Below are 23,398 nucleotides of genomic sequence, written 5' to 3'. Positions count from 1 at the left end.
AGATCTGAACAAGGCTTCGTATTAACATACATTCAATCTCACATATCAAAAAGCAAAATAGAATTAAAGGTCCCAACCCACCGTGATAAAATTTACTTTACATATTAGTTGCTGCTTGTTGAGAGCACTGGTTATTGTTCTGCCGCTGCAGGGGCTGTCATTGTGGGAGCTGGATGGTAGACGATAACTTAGTTGGTATGAAATGTGTCTTCCCTCCACTAGGTGGATGAGGAAAAGGCTTTGCTGGCCAGCGGCACTCAAATGACCCCTCCTGGGATGGTAGAGGTGTCAGAAGAAGACGACCTGCAGGCAGCAGAGGAGGTGAGTACTTTATGTACTGCGTTACAGATAAAGGGCAAAAGTAGACCTTTTACAAATTCGTTGAAGTAGCAAAAATTTGTAGGAAGTTGATTTTATTTAATTGCAGTTAATTATGCCTGACAGCTAGATATGTGAAATATAATGCATGATACACTTAAGAAACGAGGCAAGAGAAAATATTTATATATAATAGAGGGATTAGAAATAAGTAAAAACCAAAATCACTAACAATTTTTTTTAATCCTTAAATAATTACTTAATTTCAGAGAAAATATTTTAAAAAGTGTAAACTTAATTTCACCTTTTCATCTTTTTCTCTAACAAATTTCATCACATCTTAACAACTGAACAGCTTTACCACCTGCTTTCTTCTTTCTTGTCCTCTTAAATCCAACCCGCTTTTTACTCACTGTGTATTCCTCCTACTCTCCTCACACCAGTTGGGCTCAGAATGCTTATTGGAATTCATAGATTTGACAGTGAGTTTCCTAGGCTGCAATAAAGCTACATCTGTTCAATTAGAAGCGCTCTGTCAAACTTTGACAATTGTCAATGATTTATCTGTAATACGTCCGAGTCTAGATAGGATGGATTCTGGGTCCAGATCCTGACTGTTGCTGTCTATTCATGACTTCTGGTTAAGGAAATGCATTACAATAATTTGTGTTTCCACAGGGAGTGTAGAACAAGACTGCGTTTGTACCATCTGCACCTTGCATCTGTCTGTAAAGTACAGTGAAACTTAACATAGAATTTTCTGCCTTTTAAAATGCAATTTTGTTTTTTCTCTTAGATGCGAATCAAAACTCTGATGACCAGCATGGCTGCTATGGTGAATGAAGAGGTAGACAGAAATCTTTTTTCTGTGTTCTTTCTCTAACCTTACTGACTCGTAAGAAATTAATCACCACAATATTCCTCTATTAATCTGGAATTGTAGTATCCTTCACTATGCAGGTGACCACTCTCACTAAGGACTCTCCTCATCGACATTATGCATAAACACAATCAAAGTTTTTTGAGTTGAAGAATTGTTGGTTGTGACAGAATCATTTGTTTTACTGGAACATTTTATATGGTCCAATCAGTTTTTGCTGTATCCCGCCCAAGGTCAGTTTAATAAATCATTGTAATTTTTTTCTAAACTTAGTGTCATCAAGATTTCACAAAGCATCTATCCTTTCATGGAATATTTCTACCTGAAAGCCATCTCATGGTAACTCTAGGTTACATTTGAGGGCACCCCTGGAGCTCTCCTAATTTCTAAGAAAAAAACAAATCTAAAAATACTCCTGAAAGTAGAATAAACAAATTTGTTATTCTTGAGCCGTTTTGGTCAGTTAAGAGACCTGCTCTGTGATGCCTGTTAAATGCAGGTCTTGGCAATTGAAGGTTTTGTGGCATTGCATTCAGTGTAAACTGAACAAATTAATGTTCAGTGATGTGTGGTTGTGACCAGTGTAGGGATGGGAATCGAGAACCGGTTCTTGTTTAGAACCGGTTCCCAGTGAACCAATTCCTTGGAATCGTTAGCGAAATTCTTTAACGATTCTGCTAACGGTTCCCTGTGCCGTTGCGCATGCGCAAACTTTTTCATTCAGACAGCAGCAAACATGTCAACCAGGCAGAAGCGATCTAAAGTCTGGTTGTATTTCACACGACAAAATGACAGCAACGCCACTTGCAATGCGTGCAAAAGGGCTATTTCGTCGAAGGGAGGAAATACCACCAATATGATGAAGCATTTGAACACGCATGGAATGAAGTTACAGGTGTGTCATGTGTTTGATGCTTGCAGCAGCGCAGCTAACGATAGCGCTGCATCTCTTTCTATCCAAGGTTGTAACAAATCGCCCTGATCAGACCCCAGGGAAAAGTTACGCATTAAATTTTAAGGACACGGGCGGACCCGACCCGCTGTGTTCGTTGCACGCTGCCTGAACAAGTTAACATAAACGAAAAATCACTAATTGGACCGATAACCTTGTTATCGGTCTTACCAAACATTAACTAAATATATATATAAACGAAAAACACTCAAACAGGTTGCTTATAATATCCTGTATTCACACAAAACAGAAATCAAACCCCACATACCCCCGTGTCCGCAAACATTGGCGGACCCATGAACATAAACAAGCTATTTACACACTCAAACATCAATATTTTCCCACCCCAAGTCCATACATAATCCCCAAACAAACGTCCAAAACAAATTGTCTGCAGGTGTGGCGAGGTGAGTGTCGCAAACAAATCAAAGTCCACGCTTTCTCACCCCCTTCCAGTGCCCAGAAAAATGTTCAGTCCACGATATAATCCCTTACAAAACTCCCAGGCAATAATCCCGTTCCAGAGAAAAATAATTTGCAAGTTGTAAATGATTTCCAGTTCCTCGAACCTCTGGCCGCACCGCTAGCCCGCAGCTCCAAAAAAAACACCCCTTGTCGGGACGTCACTTCCCCATATTTAACACATTTCCTTTACAAAAACCCCATATATACATAATCACACAAATAATAAACAATCACACAAATAATAAACAAATGCATACATAGATCCATTTCCTCATTCCTATAGTTTTAAGGTGTCTGACCCATGACATATGTAACTTTTTCGTTCCATAAAGTGCACTGCGGTGACCTTTACAAGGTAAGCTCCTCAAACTTGTGTGAAGCAATTTGCCTTTATTGTGCGTAGTCGATCGAGTTATCTTCTGTCCCGTCGTTTGAAGCATACATTTTAGCTCCGGCATTGGTCTCCCATTATCAGTGATGGGCAGTAGCGACGCGACAGCAACCCGGAGTAGCTCGGCGGCAACTGCGTCGTCGCTCGGCGTAAATAAACCCGTTTGTGCTCTTTTTTCCCCCCCTTGCCCAAAAAGAATCGATAAGGAATCGAATCGATAAGCAGGAATCGATAAGGAATCGGAATCGTTAAAATCTTATCAATACTCATCCCTAGACCAGTGTTAATTTCGTTGACGATAACGATAACGAAAAATATTCGTTAACGCCCCTCTTCCCATGACTAAGACGAGACGAAGACGTAACGAAACGGATCTTTGAAAATAAAAGCTATGACGAAATCTATTTTAATTTTCGTTAACGAGACGAGACGAAACGAAAATGTTGGCGGTTGACTAAGTCACAACAATTTTTAAAAACATAATCGTATCAGGCCGTCATGAAGTACCCGGAGCAGCAAGTGTGTGTGTCTGTGTGTGTGCGCGTGTGTGTGTGCTCCCAGATCAATCCGGTCCCGCGGCTCCGCCCCCTGCCGCCGTGCACTCGCTCAGAGAGACACAGGGAGATCAGAGCTCGTTCACGTGAAGCAGCCGGTCACTGACTCACCGGCTGCTTCTTAACTATGGAAACAGTGAAAACACAGAGTTTCTCTGGTCTCAGCTGCTCTGAGATCAGCGCCGCAGCTTCTGAATCAGAGCAGAAGCTGCAGGTGTTTCTACCGAGCTTCAGTTTCTGTGTCCTCCTCCAGTCTGATCTGCTTTCACTTTTTGTTTTCACATTTCGCCAACTAAAATATATAGGCTGCAGCTATATGTTTTATTTATTTCAAAATAGGGCACTTCTTATTTCATACATTTCCCACAAATATGGGGATGACTCAAATAACCCTACAAAGCCTACACTTGCCTGTGTATTTTCTTCTCCTCTTCATAAGCATTTGGTGTTTCCCTTTGTTGTAACAGGTAAAAATAAATAAAATGTCCACAGTTTTCTTTATTGTTGTTCTATAATTTCATAAATGAAATAATCTACAGATTAGTATAGTATAACTTTATATAAAATTTTATCAGCTTTGTTATCAAATATGTTTTGCGGCTCCAGACAAATTTTATTTAGGGGAAGAGGGGGCAAAATGGCTCTTTTGATAGTAAAGGTTGCCGACCCCTGCTATAGACCTATAGGAGGGATATCTAATGGACAACCTAAGTACTGAAAGCTAGACTATACGCAGTTGTAGACGCAACACAGGGGGTCCCTGGACCTGAGAAGGGAAGATAAGGAGTTTAATGTGGCTATTAAATGTGACTAAAACTAGACTAAAATGTAATTAGTTTGTCGACTACAACTAGACTAAAATGTTCTGAGTTTTCGTCGACGAAAACTAGACTAAAACTAAGAAGGATAAAAATGACTAAATGTGACTAAAACTGATATGCATTTTCGTCTAAAGACTAAGACTAAATCAAAAATAGCTGCCAAAATTAACACTGGTTGTGACTGAGATTTGTCATTCTGCAGGGGAAGCTGACAGCGAGTGCAGTGGGTCAGATAGTTGGACTGCAGTCTGAAGAAATCAAACAGATTGCCTCTGAGTATGCTGAGAAGGTGAGTCTTAAACTAACAATGTCAGTTTTAATTAAAGGAGCAGACTAAATTATATTTTCTACTGCTCAAGGTCAAAGGGAATCAGTCAGAGCACAGTGACACTTAATTGTGATGTATGCTCATAAAGTTGTGTTCAATAATGTTCAATGTTGCATGTAACATCAGGACCATTTGAGTATAGTCCCTGTGTATTAACATTTATGTTACTATCTTTCATCCATTAGCATTCATTTTTTGTAATAATACCTTATTGTAATAATTGTGTGCAAAACAGTCAGAGCTGATCTCAGAGGAGCGTTCAGAGCTCTACGGTCCGTTGCAGCAACACCACAGGGCGGTCACCTCGCTCACCAAACAGATCCAGCAAAAAACGAAACAATTGGAGGAGGTGAGCAGTTCACTGTGGTCTACTTTTCAGTCCACTTAAACCATGTTATGCCTTCCACTGTTTCAAACACTTCTGCAATCACTTGGTTGACATACACTACTGTTCAAAAGTTTGGGGTCACTTAGAAATGTCCTTATTTAAAAAAAAAAACACAGTTTTTTCAATGAAGATAACATTAAATTCATCAGAAATACACTCTATACATTGTTAATGTGGTAAATGACTATTGTAGGTGGAAACGTCTGTTTTTTTATTAAATATCTACATAGATGTATAGAGGCCAATTTCCAGCAACTATCACTCCAGTGTTCTAATGGATGATTAGAAAACCCTTGAAAACCCTTGTGCAATTATGTTAGCACATCTGAAAACTGTTTAGCTGGTGAGAGAAGCTGTAAAACTGGCCTTCCTTTGAGCTATTTGAGTATCTGGAGCATCACATTTGTGCGTTCGATTACACTCTCAAAATGGCCAGAAAAAGAGAACTTTCATGTGAAACTCGCCAGTCTATTCTTGTTCTTAGAAATTAAGGCTATTCCATGCTAGAAATTGAGAGGGAACTGAACATTTCCTACAACGGTGTGTACTAGGGCTGCTCAATTATTGGAAATTTAATCGTGATTACGATTATTGGGTCAAACGATCTCCAAACTACTATAATCGAGTTGAAACGATTATTTTTTAGAAAGAGACGCGCATTCGCAATTCAGCCCCTCCCCCGGAGCATTCAGGCCCCGCTGACTGGCACTCACTCTCCAGCAGCTGTGAAGTGAAGGAGGCGAGTTGTGTGCATGGGGACCGGAGGTATTTAAAAAACCTTGTGAGTGGAAAATGGCAGAGGGAGGGCAGCCCCGTCTGATCGACAAAAAGTGTAAAAAAGTTATGTTGTATGGGAACACGTCGGATTCTTTGAATCCAAGGAGCAGCACCACACGGTGTAGCGGTCGCGCCGCGCAGCGTCCACTCTCTTTAGCGTGCAGCCGCCGGCTGTTCTCACCGGACCCGCGCGAGTCAGCTCGCGATTCTCCGCTTGTTGTTGTATGGAACCTGTTCAATGTCGGGGTTCGGGGGTAAATGATGATGGTCCTCATAGCCCCCCCCCCACCCCTCTCTTTCTCTCTCTCTCTCTCTCTCTCTCTCTCTCTCTCTCTCTCTCTCTCTCTCTGTGTGCTTGTCATGGGGGGGCAGATGGGGACATTTAATAATGAGAGGAAATTTCAAAGTTCTCAGTTACAAAGTGTTTTTATGGAGAGTGTTAATGTTGCCATCATTAAGGGTTTGAATAGCCGGGCACCGATATCCTGGTTTCACGGAGGAATAAGACACGCAGCCGTAATCAGTGTTTACCGGAACCGGAAGTGACTGGTACTTCCGGTTAGTCATTTAAAAATGAATATAAAGCATAGACTTCAGAATAAGGGCACATATTAATAATCGTTTGAATAATCGTGATTTCGTTTTTGTTCAAAATAATCGTGATTATGATTCTTTTCATAATCGAGCAGCCCTAGTGTGTACTACTCCCTTCAGAGAACAGTACAAACGGGCTCTAACCAGAGTAGAAGGAGAAGTGGGAGGCCCCGGTGCACAACTCAGCAAAAAGACAAGTATATTAGAGTCTCTAGTTTGAGAAATAGACGCCTCAAGGTCCTCAACTGGCAGCTTCTTTAAATGGTACCCACAAAACGCCAGTTTCAACATCTACAGTGAAGAGGCAACTCCGGGATGCTGGCCTTCTAATCAGAGTTGCAAAGAAAAAGCCATATCTGAGACTGGCTAATAAAAATAAAAGATTGATATGGCCAAAAGAACACAGACATTGGACAGAGGAAGACTGGAAAAAAGTGTTATGGACAGACGAATCAAAGTTTGAGTTGTTTGGATCACACAGAAGAACATTTGTGACACTCAGAACAGGTGAAAAGATGCTGGAAGAGTGCCTGATGCCATCTGTCAAGCATGGTGGAGGTAATGTGATGCTCTGGGGCTGCTTTGGTGCTGGTATAGTGGGAGATTTGTACATGGTAAAAGGGAATTTAAATAAGGAAGGCTATCACTCCATTTTGCAACACCATGCCATACCCTGTGGACAGCGCTTGATTGGAGCCAATTTCCTCCTACAACAGGACAATGACCCAAAGCACACCTCCAAATTATGCAAGAACTATTTAGGGAAGAAGCAGGCAGCTAGTATGCTGTCTGTAATGGAGTGGCCAGCGCAGTCACCAGATCTCAACCCCGTTGAGCTGTTGTGGGAGCAGCTTGACTGTATGGTACGCAAGAAGTGCCCATTAAGCCAATCCAACTTGTGGGAGGTGCTTCAGGAAGTGTGGGGTGAAATTTCTACAGATTACCTCAACAAATTAACAGCTAGAATGCCAAAGGTCTGCAATGCTGTAATTGCTGCAAACGGAGCATTCTTTGACGAAAGTAAAGTTTGAAGAACACCATTAATATTTCAAATAAAAATCATTATTTCTAACATTGTCAATGTCTTGACTATATTTTCTATTCATTTTGCAACTCATTTTATACATTAAAGTGAGTTTTAATGGAAAACACGAAATTGTCTGGGTGACCCCAAACTTTTGAACAGTAGTGTAAGAACACAAAACTATTTGTTAATGGCGTTGGTTCAGAACCAACATGTAAACAAAACACAGGTTACACTCACCAGGTCAACATAGGGTACAATAATTCCAATAGAACAGACAATACATTTAGAACTTGTATATTGCATGTAGTCTGTTCTCATTTGGTTGGACACATTCATTAACACATTGAAAGGGCTTATTTTTACAATGCTCAAAAAAAATTTTTACGGAACACTTAAATCACACATTAGATATTGATGAACAAATTATTAAACTTGAAAATCTTTTCTGATGTACATTGTATAATTTTTTGATAACAAAATGTATTAACAGTCAATGAAAACCAAAATAGACAACCCATTGATGGCTTTTTACTTAAAGTAAAATGGTCAATTGGTTTCCATTGATATCCAACTGGTGGATCAACCTGCAACTCATCACAGAACGTCCCATAGGTGCTTAATTTAGGTCAGGGGAATATGAGGGCCAGTCAATGGCATTAATGCCTTCGTCATACAGGAACTGCCTACATACAATGGCCACATGAAGCTGGGCATTGTCCTTCACCAGGAGGAACCCAGGGCCCAGCTTGAGGTCTGACAATTGCTTTGAGGATTTCATCCTAACAGCAGTCAGGGTACCGTTTGAAATGACATGGAGGACTGTGCAAGTAGGGCTGGGCAATACGGCCAAAAATAAATATCGGAATACTATTAGCTATATCACAATACACAATATATATATATATATTGATATTTTAAATACCCTCTTAATCACTGTACAAATGTTACGTTCATACATCAAGTATATTCAATATATACCAGCCTCCCGTCTGTGCAACCCTCCAAGGATATGCCTGCCCAGACCATCCGGACCCACCACCAAACCGGTCATCTTGATGATGTTACAGGCAGCATAACATTCACCACAGCATCTCCAGACTTTTTCACGCCTGTCAAGTGTGATCAGTGTGAACCTGCTCATCCGTGAAGAGAACAGGGCGCCAGTGGCAGACCTGCCAATTCTGATGTTCTCTGGCGAATGCCAATGGAGCTCCATGGTGCTGGGCTGTGAGCACAGGTCCCACTAAAGGATGTCAGGCCCTAATGACACCCTCATGGATTCTGTTTCTGAGAGTTTGTTCAGAAACATGCACACCAGTAGCCTGCTGGAGGTTCTTGTGTAGGGCTCTGGCAGTGCTCCTTCTGTTCCTCCTCACACAAAGGAGCAGATACCGGTCCTGCTGCTGGTTTTATGCCCTTCTAGGGCCCTGTCCAGTTCTCTATATGTAGCAGTTGGACTCCTGGTATCTCTTCCATGCTCTTGAGAATGTGCTGGGAGACAGCAAATCTTCTTGCGACTGCATGTATAGATGTGCCATCTTGGAAGAGCTGGACTGCCCGTACAACCTGATTTGGGTGCAGGTACAGCCTCATGCTACCAGTAGAGACAAGGACACTAGCAGAACACAAAACTGGAGAAGACTTGTCTGTGGCAACCACATGCACAACCATTCCCTTTTTGGGGGTTGTCTTGCTTTTGCCTCTATTGCACCTTGTGCTTCCTAAAGGGATGGATTGATATCCTTGAAGTTGGACTGATTTGGTGTTATATTTTGATGACTTAGTTCTTTTGTGGCCCTTACTGCAGCAATTTGTATTTATCTTGTACAGGCAAATTATTGCCTTTTGTTTCAGCTTCGTGAGTGTGAGAATTTAATTCATTCACCAATGTGATATCACTTTAAACGTTATTACCTTTATGGACATTCTATAGACATAAAACATTCTTTGTAGCACTATAACATGATTCTTCTTTAACCTGCAATATAACTTCTTGTAAGTTTAGTTATTTATTGTTCCGACCTTGGGTTACACCCCATGTGGGCCATTATGAATTTTTAATTTTAACAAAATTAAGCTTACAATGATTTCAATCAGTGATCAGGGAAGGTGTTATAATTGTCATTAATAAGTATTCATATATTTATGGCAGCTAAAAGCCAGGCATGCAGAGGTGAAGACAGGCTGTGACGAGGTCAAGAGAAAACTGATGAAGGTAAGATGAAGCTAAAATGTTGTCATGAAACCAAACGGCACAGGAGAACAATGCCAGCAATTTGACAAAAAAACATTGATTACAGAGTTATTGTTTAAGTCTTGGTAGGAACATTTCGGCAGAACCCTCATTTTCAATAGTGCAGAGATACAAACAATACAATAATTACAGACACAAGCATTTTTTTTAAATAATTACTCTCGATAAAATTTTCACTTAAACCTTGGACTTGCCAAAGAAGCATAATTAAGGCAATCCTATTTTGTTTAAAATTAAAGATGGAGAACATTAAAAGATGGGAATATGGCAAAATTGTGAAATCCTGCATCTTCCTAGGCAAAACAGCTCTTGGAGAGCCTGGAAAAAGAGGTCAAGTCTCTAGAAGAGCTGGAGGAGCAGGCTGACAGTGGGTGAGTGGTTGAGAATAATTATTGTTAATTTCTTTTGCAGTTTTCACATATAAACTCTGAACATGTGCAGAGTCCCCCTATTACTCATGCCCATTTAAGATGCATTCTCACTTGCTGAAATATGCCAGGATTGAGTATGCAGGAGGAAGGATAGAAATATCAATACACCCATGCATTCTCTGAATCTTTTCAACAATGACTAGGGGATATCTGATACAACTGTTGGATTAAGAGGAAAAGTGTTTTAATTTATTAAAGTCAATATATAATGAGGAGAAATTAGCTAACAGTCAACAGCCCATATAGATGAGTCTTTGGACTGCATTTTACCTCCTCTACATGACTTGAGATAGGCAGCTCGAGGATGCTGTGTCCATAAAGACCGATGTTGCTCAGACATCTTGGGACATCTAACCACTTTTTCACGTAGGAGTTGATCATTCTCTCCATGTTCTCAACTCTTGAGATAGGAATGTCAACTACTGTAAGTGGCCACATCATTCTGGGTAACAGGCCAAACTGTAGGCACCAGAGCTTTAGTTTATCAGGAAGCATGGACTGGTCGATGTTCTTAAGGCGGCTGCTGATTATAGTCAAACTTTATAATGAACACAAATCTCAAATTTAAGCAACAAAATAAGAGAAACTTCCTGTTTTCACAGACTAATTTCACTTTATAATGACATGTGACCACCTCAGAGTCTGTGTTATGAGCTCTTTGATATATGAAGGGGCTTGATTGTTAAGGCTTTTGTATGTGAGGAGCAGGATCATGAATTATATAGTTTTTTTTATAGGGAGCCAATGCAGCGAAGCTAAGGCAGGAGTCATATGATTTCTCCTTGTTCTTAAGGCGGCTGCTGATTATAGTCAAACTTTAGAATGAAGAAAAATCGCAAATTTAAGCAACAAAGTAAGAGAAACTTCCTGTTTTCACAGACTAATTTCACTTTATAATGACATGTCACCACCTCAGAGTCTGTGTTATGAGCTCTTTGATATATGACGGGGCTTGATTGTTAAGGGCTTTGTATGTGAGGAGCAGGATCATGAATTATATCGGGTTTTTTTATAGGGAGCCAATGCAGCGAAGCTAAGGCAGGAGTCATATGATTTATCCTTGTTCTTGTCAGCACTCGTACTTCAGCATTTTGGCCCAACATGAGGCTTTTCACAGATTTACTGTGACATCCTAATAATAAAGAATTACAATAATCCCCTCTAGAGATAACAAATGTATGGAATACTTTCTCAGCAACCTTCTGGGACAGGATGTTCCTAATTTTCATAATATTGCTCTAGTGGAAGTTTACCTAGAGACTTGTTTTATATGTGGGTCTAATGACATTTCCTGGTCAAACAAATCTCCAAGGTTCCTAACAGTAGAGCTGGGGGCCAAGTTTATACCATCCAAGGTGACTATCTGGTCAGAAAATCTTTCTCTTAGGTGTTTAGGGCCAATTACAATGACCTCAGTTTTGTCTGAATTTAGAAGTAAGAAGTTTTGGGCTTCATTATCTAAGTAACAATTGAAGCTTGCTTGGTGTTTTCTGATGATGTTACCTAAATAAAGCATGTATAAAGTGAAAGTGTCAGTCCAGGGACAGAACCTTGCGGAACTCAATGGCTAATGTTTGTGTGCATCGAGGATTCATTTTTAAGGTTAACTAATTTAAATCTATCTGATAATTATGACTTAAACCAGCCTAGTTCCATTCCTTTATATCCTGCATGCTCTAAATGGGCAAGAGACTTTGACTCCGATTCTTTTTTTTTCTCTGTGTTTTTGGTGATTACCGAGCGAACCATTTGGAGAATGTCTTAGAAGGAATAGCACACCATTCCCAGAACGAGCTGCACGTATTTATGTATTCTTTGTGCATGTACGACAAAAACTGCGAGAGGAGTAGTGTGACGAAATTTCATTTCTGTACCCTTCATTAATATGCTCTATTTCCTCAATGGTTTCAACTCTTGAAGTTGAACTATTTACTGTCATCTGTTTGTAACTTTAGTGCTGTATGATTGATTCTATTTGCTTGTTCATTATGTGTTAATTAAATACCATCTATGCATGTGCGCTTAACTGAACCATGTATTCACCAGAGTGACTGGTTGTCTTGTTAATAAAGTGTTTTCAATTGAACCACACATTTGGAGTATCAACAGGCACATTGACACTGTGGCAGATATTGGAGTGTGGTGATGGAATGGACCCAAATACTGTTTTAAGCGTGGATTTAGTGTCTGTGATAGCACTCAGGTTTTGAAGGATGGAAATGGATTTAATTATTCCTGCTGCCATTTTGCAAAAAGTTTTGAGAGGTTGTCAAACTTTTTTTAATTTTTGACATTTGACATTGCAACCTCTTAAAACTTGTAAAACTTGTGATCTTTGAGTGGTAGCACAATCTAATAGTGTCTATATCGTTAAACAGCTTGTTGGAGAAGCTGAGGGCTCTGGTAACAATGAATGAGAACCTGAAACAGCAAGAGCAGGACTTCCGCACACACTGTAGAGTGAGTACCTCGTCACACATGCACACATTCTGAATCCTGTTTATCCCACTCTGTGTGTAAAGCATAGTATAACTTTAGTTTTTAAGTCTTATATGACAGTTGTATATAATTTGTATGAATTTTCTCTAACATGGATGTGTGGACCAGGACGAGATGGCCCGTCTACAGCAGAACATTGAGGAGTTGAAAATGGCATCAGGACAGGATACAGAGGAAAAGGTATCTAGCACATGTTAGAATTGAGCAATTCTCTGAAACGGTATACAACAAAAGAAGTGGAGAGGGTAGATTGTAGTCTTCAATCCCTGAGAAAAAATAATTGGACGTGAAACCCACCAGTCAAAATTCAGTTCACAGTTCCAAAAATGAACTGTTCATCTGTTAAGTTTTTATTGGGATAGTTATTATTTAGATGACAAACTTACGTTGATGTATTTAGTTATTAATCAATTGTGTCGGATCATGAATCCGGATCCTCCGGCCACTTTAAAACTGAGTCCTGGCTGCGCTCGTCACGTCTCGCGTTGTACTGAGTGAGCACAACATTTAAATTCAGCCTCACAAACTTCGGAGCAAATCAAACAAACACTAAGTAGACTTCATTTACTGATCAGGTCCTAATAACTTGTAATTAGTGTTGGTGTTTATTAGTTATATTGAGTGCTTCTGCCCTGATCATGAAACAGCTGCGCAGGTCGTTGTGCAGCTGAGGACCCTAGTGAAACTCTTTATTTTCACTTTTTGCTGCCACTGTTCTTAAACAAAGTAACTTACCGGCTGATTTACGATAATGGACTCTGGTCCTCTAATCTCACTGTGTGTTGCTCTTACAGTGTACTCTATGGTGTCGCTCTGTTGGAGTGATTGGGGGGCGGTGCCCCAGGGCCTGTGTGCGTATGTGCTCCCAGTATGAGGAGTCTGGGAGAACTCACACCCACCCGCACGCCTATACAATGATGATTTTAAAAATAAGCGGTGTTGTAAAACTGGAGCTTTCACATTATTTGTAAACGGATTAGTTCAGGGCAGCACTCATAAAAAATACGAACGTGTTCATTGAATGCTGTTCATGCACAATACTGCATACTAATCCTTTTTTCTTTTCTCAGGAGAGGAACCAATTGATAGACAAACAGTACAATGCAGACCGAGATAAACTACAGAAGATCCGTCTGGTCATGGTAACTAAATAAACTAAACAAAAGATTTGATGGAGCGGGAGGTCATGGTGTAGTTGACTTATAGATTAACTTGGATGTTCAGATCAATTGTTAATCACTGTCTGGTCTAAAATTTGAGATAGTAAATAAGATTACTCAGACATTAGATAACTCACTCAGGTAACCCAGCTGACATTTCCTAGTGTGGTCATTAGCTCTGTTTACATCCCACCGATCGTTAAAGGGATAGTTCACAGAAAAAATAAAAAATTCACTCATTATCCTCTCAACACCAGCTCAAAGACAGCCATAAGTTGAAAAAGTGAGGAGGGAGGAGTAGAGGAAAGAGCAGAGAAGAGTTGGAGTTCAACATATTAGGGTTTTGCAAGGAGGGAAGATTTTCTTCAATGAGTTTGGAGAAGCTGAGAACTGTGTTGAAAAACCAGGTTGGCGATATATACATGGCTAAGGTTTTGAGACATGGGAATTTGTCAATTGTTTTTAAGAATGAAGAGAAGAGGGAGCAGGCTTGCTGGATGAGAGAAATTGGACGATTCAAAGTGACGAGTGTAAGCCGCATTGAAAGAAGAAGCAAGTGGAGTGATTTGGGGGGTGCCAGTCGGAGTTACAATGGAGGGAATTAAATTAAACCTGAAAGGAGGAACTGTAAGAGGTGATTGGCGGTTGCAGTTGACTCTTTGCTTCTTAAGCTATAGTGTCAGAGAGATACATTCCCAAACCAATGAGATGATAAAATTGTCAAAGAGTTGGTCATACAGCAAAACATGCAAGGGGAGAAAAATATGTGCCAGATCTGGGGAAGATCACAAGTATGAGAAATCAACCATGAACGACCAAAATATTGTAACTGTAGTTATAGTACGGCTTATGGGGGGTGTGAAGTAATGAAAAGGTAAAGGGTGAGGGATCCAACAAGATGATGTATGCAGAGGCTGTGAAAAGGATGAGTTGGAGTTTAGTAAATAGGGAAATAAAAGCACGGAAGCAAGTCATAAAGAATCAGAACAAGACACTGAGGGGAAAGTGAAAATTGACTTGAAGAAACTTTTTTTTTTACTTTCATAGCAGGGGCGGTAAATGCTACAATGGAGGTTAAATCTAAAAACTGAGAGAATTCAAACAATTGTAAAGGCAGCTTCACATCATGCTGAGAGGTTGACATGGGAGGATGTGATGAAAGACATCGGTGTTCAAGGAAATGTAGATGGAAATGGGCCAGCGGCTTACAGTCCCATCACGTGGGCGAAATGCGGCTGGCTGTGGCTCACGGGTAAAAGCAGTCGTCTTGCCCACTGCACCTCTGTACCGTCCAATTTGAAAAGTTCTCTTAGAGAAAAGTGCTGCACATAGATCCACTGTATGAATGCGTTTGTCCTAATTTCCCAATAAGAATCAATAGAATACATACATTTAATGCTCTATGAAGCGAGTGAGAGGTATGCAGACATGGCATTTGAGACAGAGCAACGTGGCTGGAAAGCAATAGTTTGGCTTGTGTAGGCTGGCTGCAGGGGTTTCATTGCAACATCCACCATCAGGTTGCTTAGAGATCTGGGGATCCATGTACAGGCCCTGTGCCAGACCATAAAATAAATTGTCTGCATGATGCTCCAACCAATGGCTATGGATCAGGAGGACGTAGAAACCTTAGACAGAGCTACATGTGAGTGCTCCCTCTCCCAGGAATAAACTGTTTGTAACATAATGGAAAGTGTGTATGTTTAAAGTATTCTGTGCACAATAAAAATGTCTGATAGAGGTGAAGGGACAGCAATGACAAATTAATTGAGGAGTTATTTTAAATAATGGTTGAGTATGTGAGTCGGCATATTGAATATCAAGCAGTCTTGTTGGAAATAATACCCTGCACCCGAAACATTGGCCACATCGTCCGTTTTGATTAAAAAGAAAAATAACAAACCCCCAACACCCTGATTAATAAGTTCCAGAGTCCTACAGAGTTCCTCCGTCTGCCTTTTTCTACTATGATCAGTTAGGTAATTAAACTGGTGTCTTTTGAACATTATTTCCTGACCATAGATTGAAATTGGTGCAGTTTCTGGAGATATTTATTCTTTTATTCTTGCAAATTTTCCCCCAGCATTTTGGAGAAATAGGTAAGGTAGAAAATAGTCTAGATTTACATGGATATAGCTTTCTTAATTTCTTGTGCATTGTCAAGGACATAAAAAGAGCTTTATTCAAAAACATATCATGGGGTTTATCCACTCTTTGATATTATAGTACCTGAAAAAAATATCTGCCAAGGCCTCTTTTGAGAATTACGCGAGAACCTCCATTATTAACATATGATTATAAAAGTATATGATCAAAGTTTCTTGAAACAAATTCACTTGGTTTGTTCACATACTTGAATTCATATTTCATTTAATGGAAATATAACAAAGACAGAGACCTGAGTTTTATTATTTGAAAAACTCCTCTTTGAGCTGAATTACTCTAGCGGTTATTTCACTCTGTTCAGGCTCGGAGGAACCGTGAGATCGCCATCCTGCAGAGGCAGATTGACGAGGTGCCAAGCCGGGCCGAGTTGACCCAGTACCAGAAAAGATTCATTGAACTCTACAGCCAAGGTGCTTTCCACTTCTGTATCTAGTCTAACCAGAATTAGACCAGGAAAGTATTCAGTAGACATTTGATGTATCTCCACTTATGAATTGCACTAAATGTCAGCAGAAGATTAGGAGCAAAGACTATCTACTAATTCTTCTTGTGCCTTTCAGTTTCTGCAACACACAAAGAGACCAAACAGTTCTTCACGCTGTATAACACATTAGATGACAAGAAGATTTATCTTGAGAAGGAGGTCAGTAACAGCATGGTTAGCAACATGGGAAAAAAATGCTAATATAATGAATTCTTCTAGACTGTGGCTTTAAATTAAGATTTGTCTGTGAATTTAGCAGCTCTGTTCAGTTTAACTAGTTATATTAATGAAAAACTAATTAAAGTGAGACACCAGCAGACAATTATACATTCTAAATATTATTCATAAAATTGTGTTTTCTCATATCTGTAGGTGAATCTGCTGAATTCTATTCATGACAACTTTCAACAGTAAGTATAGATATGCTCACCTATCGTATGTTTGTAATATGAGAAGAGAAGTTTCCCATTACCTTCATGGTCTGTCGGTGTGTCAAAGCTGTAATCTCCTGTGCTGGTGTCCAGGGCCATGTCATCTTCAGCAGCCAAAGAGCAATTCCTCAGACAGATGGAGCAAATAGTGGAGGGAATCAAACAAAGCCGGATCAAGGTAGAAATCACTCTCTCTTAAAGAATAATTCAAGTTACGTGACTTTATAGATTTGGAAACATCATTGCTGAATTGAAGTACAGCTGTGGAAGCAGTACAAGAAACCAGACAAGTGATTCAGATGTCCTAACATTGTTTACACTATTACAACACAAGCACAACACAGTTTGTGTGACGCCTGCTTTCTGCCTGTATGGTTTGCCAGATGGAGAAGAAAAAGCAGGAGAACAAAATGAGGAGAGATCGGCTGAATGATGAATACCTGGAGCTGCTCGATAAGCAGAGGCTCTACTTCAAAACTGTCAAGGACTTTAAGGAGGTGAGGAAAATAGTCAAATATCATTATCTTCTTTATTAGTTGTGGATTAAGTTACTTTGCTGAGAGGTGTTGCTGGCACAACAAGCAGTTTATATTAAATAATATCTACAGTCTTAAAAATTCATTCAAATATAAACATAATTACCCACATTTCTCAAAGTCAACAATAGGATCAAGATTTAGATAAATAAGAGACAATCTAAAGTTTATATTGATCATTAGATTTTGTCTCATCATACGTCATATTAGTGAAGTGAAGTGCAGTCATGAAGTAGTTACAAAGAAGTTATGTGACAGTAATGATTCAATGTTTTTTTTCTCTCCAGGAGTGTCGGAAAAATGAAATGCTGCTGTCTAAGATGAGAGCCAAAGGAGCTTCTTAACCCTGACTACAGCGTAAAAAGTTATTTGATATAAACAAAATATTTCCTCTCATGAGCTAAATTAATCATAGTTAACTGTTTGTTTGTTTTTTAACATTACACACATTGTTTCATTGTTATCCTTTATGGCTGATATGTTTGTAGGCCAGCATCTAAAAACCTGTGAGAAGAGTCCAGGATATTATATTGACACTTCGGCATTCACATGTGCCAAATCCAGCTGCCTGAAAAACACAAAGAAACCTTTTAACGTATCAAGTCAAAAGAAGCTATGGAGGGTTTGACGCATGTTGGCGTGATCTTCAACTGAGGTGCGAATGCAGCATCTGCAACAACCAAGATGGTCACCAAATACCAACCAAGTTGAAACTGTTGACTTTCAAGATGAATAATGTTTGGGACCCTTGTAACAATCCTCTTAATCAGAACCTTATATCTGACAACTTTTCACTGTGGGACCGAACAATGTCAAATTTAATCATTACTCAGTTAACATTAACATCACACCTTCAAAGCTGTACTATACTGTACAGTTGCTCTAGCTTGAGAAATGTGATAATGTCGTTTCTGTTGATCCCATGTCAACTCAAGGTGCCTTAACTTTTTTTTTCACTGATAATACATAAATAGGGCATTTATGAACCTAAGTTCTGAAAGTCCATCATAGTATTTTGAACTTTCAAGGTGAAGCTTTAAGCATTGCTCTTTGTTTGATATAATTTTACAGTCAGGCTGCTCGAATGTCATTCTAATGCTTGAGCTCACTTTATGTCTTATATTTGCTTTCACGACCCAATCACCATAAGGTACTTAATATAGCAGCATTTAATGAATAAAATGATCTTAAGAATTGAAATGTCTCTTGTGTTACTAATCTTAGATAAGATGTGTACTGTTAGACGCTATGTGCTGATTAAAGACAGGGTTTTTTATCAGAGTGTTGTCAAAAGTAACATGATGAATCTATGATTGAAACATCCTGTGAATCTCCAAATCAATTCAGATCTGGTACACATGCACAAGCTGGAAAATTGACATCTGTTCCTTACTTAGTCAGCACAAAATGAATTAATTGTAAATGATTAAGAATGCACATTTATCTACTTACAATAACCTTTATAATAACAATATCAGAAACTTTGTGCAAATCTATTAAATATTCAACATTCAAACATCTAATTAACTTAAGTATCATCTATGAGATGTGTCTGCACCTTTGATGATTTGAAAATTGTCAGTGGCCTCAATAATACTTAATTGGATGAAGTTTGGAACAACCGGTGAATTTCCAAGAGCAGGCTCTCAGAACCTCAAATCCGACTGAATATCTAGAGGGACCTGATGGTGGCTGTCGCACTACAGTCTCCATCCAACCTGACAGCTTCAGAGGCTCTGCAGAAAACACGGGCAGAAAAATGGAAACACGGGTGAGGAAACTGTCATGGACTCAAAGCTGTGATGGCTGTCGGAGGTGTTTCAACTTGGTACCCATTAACTGCTCTGAATACGAAGGTCAATGTGATATTTCAGTTTTTCTTAATAAATTTAGCTAAATTGTCTCAATCTATATATTCACTAGGTTATTTTGGAGTATTGAGTTTAGAATGATAGATTATTTAAGCATAAAGCTGCAACATGAAAAGTGGAAAAATTGAAGGGGTTGGAATGCTTCCTGTATGCACTGTGTCTATTTCCTGCTACCCCATGTACAAAGCCAGGTCAACAGTTTAATAGATTTCCCAATCTGGTGTAGAAGAACTTGGCTGAACTGAACATAGCCCAACAACCATCTCCCAACACAGAAATCAAAACACTACCTGAGAGTCTGATTTCCACAGCCTACATCAGGGTTGGACCTCACTAATGCCCATTTGGCTGAATAGGAACAAATCAGGTTCAACATTAGAAGACTGAAACCAGTGGAATTAAGGTTTTTACAGCATCAGTGCCTGATATGACATCTTCAGATCTTGTTTAATGTTTAGATCCTCAATTATGTACCATTGGACATGTAGTGTATTTGTCACTTAAAAGTTCAGTCTAAGATTTAAGTGACAGGGATCTATTGGCAGAAATGTAATATAAAATAATCCTAGTGATGTCTTCCCTGGTGTGTTTCATCTAAATTTAACAATTAGTTAATTTCTTTACCCCACAATGAGCCGTTTTTATATCCAAATACTTTATATCTACATCTGGAGAGGGTCCTCAACGGAGGCCGCCATGTTATTTACAGTCGTCCAAACACGACAAACTAAACACCTTTTGAGTTTTTATGACAAATGAAGGCTACTACAGGTTCTCTTTTGTGTAACTAATTTTTACTAAGCAACAAAATATTTGTAATCTGACAAGGCGAAGAAAAATTGTGTGTTGCCAAATTGTCTTCAGCCAATTTTTTGACGGCCGACAAAAACGTCCAGATATTGCCAGTGTGAACCTGGCTATACTGTGTGTGTCTTGACCCCTGCCGAACCCCCGAGAGTGACTCACCGAACCCCTGGGGTTCGATCAAACCCAGGTTAAGAACCACTGGGTTAGAGGGTATTCAGCTGCATCATGCAACTTCACTACTAGATATCACTCAATTATACACACTGGAACTTTAACATAATTCTGTAAAACTTTCTAAGAAACAAAAATGTATTAGTTGAGGTTATCTTCCACAAGATCACTGAACATTTGTTAGTTTGTATTTAAATTAGGACCATGTTCTTTTCCCTCAGACTACTTGCTGGTTTATCAGCTCACTCTCCAATCACCGTGATTGAGATACTGCACAGACAGTTTACATAACTCTTGTCCATCAAAGGTCTGATTGGGGAACATAAAAACATTTCATGTATGCAGGTCAGTTTTTCTGACTGTACTTTCCAAACCCTTCTATGGTGGGATGAAACTAGATCAGTTATTGTAGGGTACCACTGGAGAGATTGAGTGTGAAAATATAACAAGATGCTTTCTGCAGGAGCTTCAGAGAACATCACATGTTGGTAGTATTACTGATATGTAAGATAATACATAACTGATGTGTGGAAGTATCTCACTGTGCCTCTGTCAGAGCTTCAGAGTAGACAAAGGCACCGAAGAGATAAAAGGAGGAAGTGAGTGAAGAGGAGATGAGCAGAGAGTGCGGTAGAGCACAAATTTGGCAGAGTTAGACAAACAGGAGGCCTTACCTGGTGTTGCTGGACAGATTCTCACTATATCTGAGACTGTGGACCTTTCTCAATAGATATGATTGTTGGTTGTACATCACTGTGTTGCCTGCTGGAAGCTGCTTGATATGTTTCACTATGAATGTTTTCTTGGTGCTGCGTGGTTTCCTTTTGCTCCTGATTTTCTGTGTGTATGATCATGCATTTGGGGCAAAGAGACAACAACCAGTGTTTTCACCTGAAAACCACAACTCTCGCCTCCGAGGTCTCTGGAAGCTACACATGAGGGACTCCCTGCTGAAAGGTAAAGGTCAAACAGCACATAGGAAACTTTCTTTAATGCTTATCCTCTTGTGTTTTTTTTTGCTCTTGATTAAACTGTGTTATGAAAACATGATGATGTTAGTGGGACATGGTGTGGAAGAAAAGCTGTTAGGAAATAAGAACCCTGACTATGTGTCATACAAATCTCTTTCAGGGCTTTCTGTAACTTTTACTTTAGGGTATGATTTTCTTCTATCAATATTGTTGACTGTCTCCTTTGGTCTTCATTAGCTCACACTTTGTTTAACAGTGTAGCTGGTCAAGGCATGTATACTGTCCTCAGGGGTCAAGAAAACGCGTGTCATTTTGGAAGTGTACTATTAAATTAACTTACCATTCCTGCCACCATAATGTGTGTTGTCAAACAAGACTGAAATCTTAATGGACATTTTTGACTGTCTTAATATAATACATGATAACACATATTTTGTATATGTTCACAGATTAATTTTTCACTGTAATCATTAATATACAGAAGCTGCTTCATATATTGAAGTTAATACTATAGGTGTAAGCAGTCTGATTTAAATCTCCTTTCTCGTGATAGCTGTGTGTAGGTTTATTACTGGTGTGAATACTAAAATATATCACTATCACCACTCAGCATGGAAACTGTATCTGTGCAGAAAAAAGGTATTCAATAAAAAAAATAACTGTGGACAGTAGGCACTTCTCTAACTCAGACTACTTGAAGCCTTGTGTCACCATCACATCGACATACGGCCATTTTGGCTTTAAACCAGGAATCTCTTAAAAGGAGGAGGAACAATTCTAATAACATGGCATTTCACCAACAATTATAACTGTTTTTTAAGTACTTTGTACATCAGCAACAACAAATTATCTTTTCACATTGCAGGTCCTAGTCCTCATCCAGTCGAAGAAGGGGTCAAACAGCAGCTGCTTTACTGCCGTGTTGGCATTGGCTACCATCTCCAGATTCTGCCCAGTGGCTCTGTTGGAGGCATCCACAAACCCACAGAGTATTGTAAGTTCAGTCCACACATACAACCTCCTTATCTTACCCATGTGTTAATGTTTCAAGTTTATAAGTCAAGTCTGTATTGTAGATTTGGTCCTTTCATTTATGCTTTGCTCTACTCCGCATTCTAAATCTCAACAAGCTTGGCTCAAGGTGTTTGCTATGAAGCATGGAGTGGTGGGAATCAAAGGAGTCGAGAGTGGTTTGTACCTCTGTATGAGTCGAGAAGGCCTGGCATATGGCGCGGTATGTAGTCCCCCTTCACATCTTCAATACTGTATGGTTTAAATGTATCATATATGTTTATTCCTCAAACCTGAGTCAAAGAGCTGTAAAAAAGCTGTAGATGTAAAAAAAAAAATGAGATTGTACCTAAACACTATAAACAGGTAGCTGGGTGGTTGTGGCTCAGGTGGAAGAGCGGGTCATCCACTAACAAGAAGGTTGGAGGTTTGATCCCTTGCTCCTTATTGCACAAAATGTAGTGTCCTTCAGCAAGATACTGACCCCAAATTGCAGCTGATGGCTGTGTTGGCAGTGGGTGTGTGATGTTTGATAGATACACATAGAGCCACTGCATGAATGTGTGTTAATGTCACAAACTCTAAAGCGCTTTGAGGGGTCATAAAAACAGATAATATTGCTAGGTCTCCATAATGGGACATCATAAATGTGGTTTTCTCTTCCAGGAGCACTTTTCTGCTGACTGCTTGTTGAAGGAGATCCTGGAAGAAAATCATTACACCACCTATTCCTCTCTGTCTCATCCGGGCATCTACCTGGCTCTTTCCCACAAAGGAGACCTCAGAAAAGGTAGCAGTGTGGGCCGCCACCAGTCCTGCACACACTTCCTTCCTAGAAGACCGCCATGATCCGGGCACAGGACAGCCAGCTTTTTGAGAAATAGAGCCAAATTACAAATATAGTTCATGTTGCCAGTCTATCATGTGAGGAGAGCAACAGACCTCCACACAGTAGTTTTCAGGTTTGTCATTTCCACACGTGTATGTTTGACACACATACGTGACAAAATGGACCTCAGTGAGACAGAACAGACGCCACACAGTGTTATGGATACTAGTAACAGTGAATACTCTTTGCCGAAACAAGGTTAACATTCATGCACTTTTCTTT

General features: G+C 39.6%; 2 protein-coding genes across 4 annotated transcripts in view; both read left to right on the top strand.

Moving 5' to 3' along the window:
* ccdc93 (coiled-coil domain containing 93) overlaps positions 1-18,656 on the top strand; it is a 40,321-nt gene extending 21,665 nt beyond the window's left edge. For 2 of the 3 annotated variants that reach the window (XM_061089157.1, XM_061089155.1), the window contains 15 exons: positions 223-321; positions 1,115-1,165; positions 4,584-4,670; positions 4,945-5,058; positions 9,648-9,710; positions 10,047-10,120; positions 12,559-12,640; positions 12,788-12,859; positions 13,750-13,821; positions 16,307-16,415; positions 16,566-16,648; positions 16,862-16,899; positions 17,014-17,098; positions 17,304-17,417; positions 17,744-18,656. In XM_061089157.1, the coding sequence (XP_060945140.1) occupies positions 223-321; positions 1,115-1,165; positions 4,584-4,670; positions 4,945-5,058; positions 9,648-9,710; positions 10,047-10,120; positions 12,559-12,640; positions 12,788-12,859; positions 13,750-13,821; positions 16,307-16,415; positions 16,566-16,648; positions 16,862-16,899; positions 17,014-17,098; positions 17,304-17,417; positions 17,744-17,800 (1,200 nt within the window). In that variant the 3' untranslated portion in view covers positions 17,801-18,656. The remainder of the gene's footprint in view (positions 1-222; positions 322-1,114; positions 1,166-4,583; positions 4,671-4,944; positions 5,059-9,647; positions 9,711-10,046; positions 10,121-12,558; positions 12,641-12,787; positions 12,860-13,749; positions 13,822-16,306; positions 16,416-16,565; positions 16,649-16,861; positions 16,900-17,013; positions 17,099-17,303; positions 17,418-17,743) is intronic. The other variant, XM_061089156.1, reaches the window with a different exon arrangement.
* Positions 18,657-21,240: 2,584 nt separating this feature from the next.
* fgf9 (fibroblast growth factor 9) lies at positions 21,241-23,136 on the top strand. Its single transcript, XM_061088084.1, has 4 exons — positions 21,241-21,262; positions 22,142-22,270; positions 22,407-22,510; positions 22,954-23,136. The coding sequence occupies exons 1-4, from the start codon at positions 21,241-21,243 to the stop codon at positions 23,134-23,136; spliced, it is 438 nt and encodes a 145-aa protein (XP_060944067.1).
* Positions 23,137-23,398: the final 262 nt, after the last annotated feature.

This window comes from Limanda limanda, chromosome 16 (assembly GCF_963576545.1).
Source record: "Limanda limanda chromosome 16, fLimLim1.1, whole genome shotgun sequence".
In the NCBI taxonomy this organism is placed as follows: Eukaryota; Metazoa; Chordata; class Actinopteri; order Pleuronectiformes; family Pleuronectidae; genus Limanda; species Limanda limanda.
Note: the sequence above shows the minus strand (reverse complement) of the source record. Positions and strands in the feature narration are given on the sequence as shown.

Bases quoted from the DNA above. Each gene is read 5' to 3' on its own strand.
- fgf9 (XM_061088084.1), top strand. From the start codon at position 21,241: ATGAGGGACTCCCTGCTGAAAG. The intron at 21,263-22,141 runs GTAAAGGTCAAA...TTCACATTGCAG, and splicing joins GAGGGACTCCCTGCTGAAAG to GTCCTAGTCCTCATCCAGTC. The intron at 22,271-22,406 runs GTAAGTTCAGTC...AATCTCAACAAG, and splicing joins CCACAAACCCACAGAGTATT to CTTGGCTCAAGGTGTTTGCT.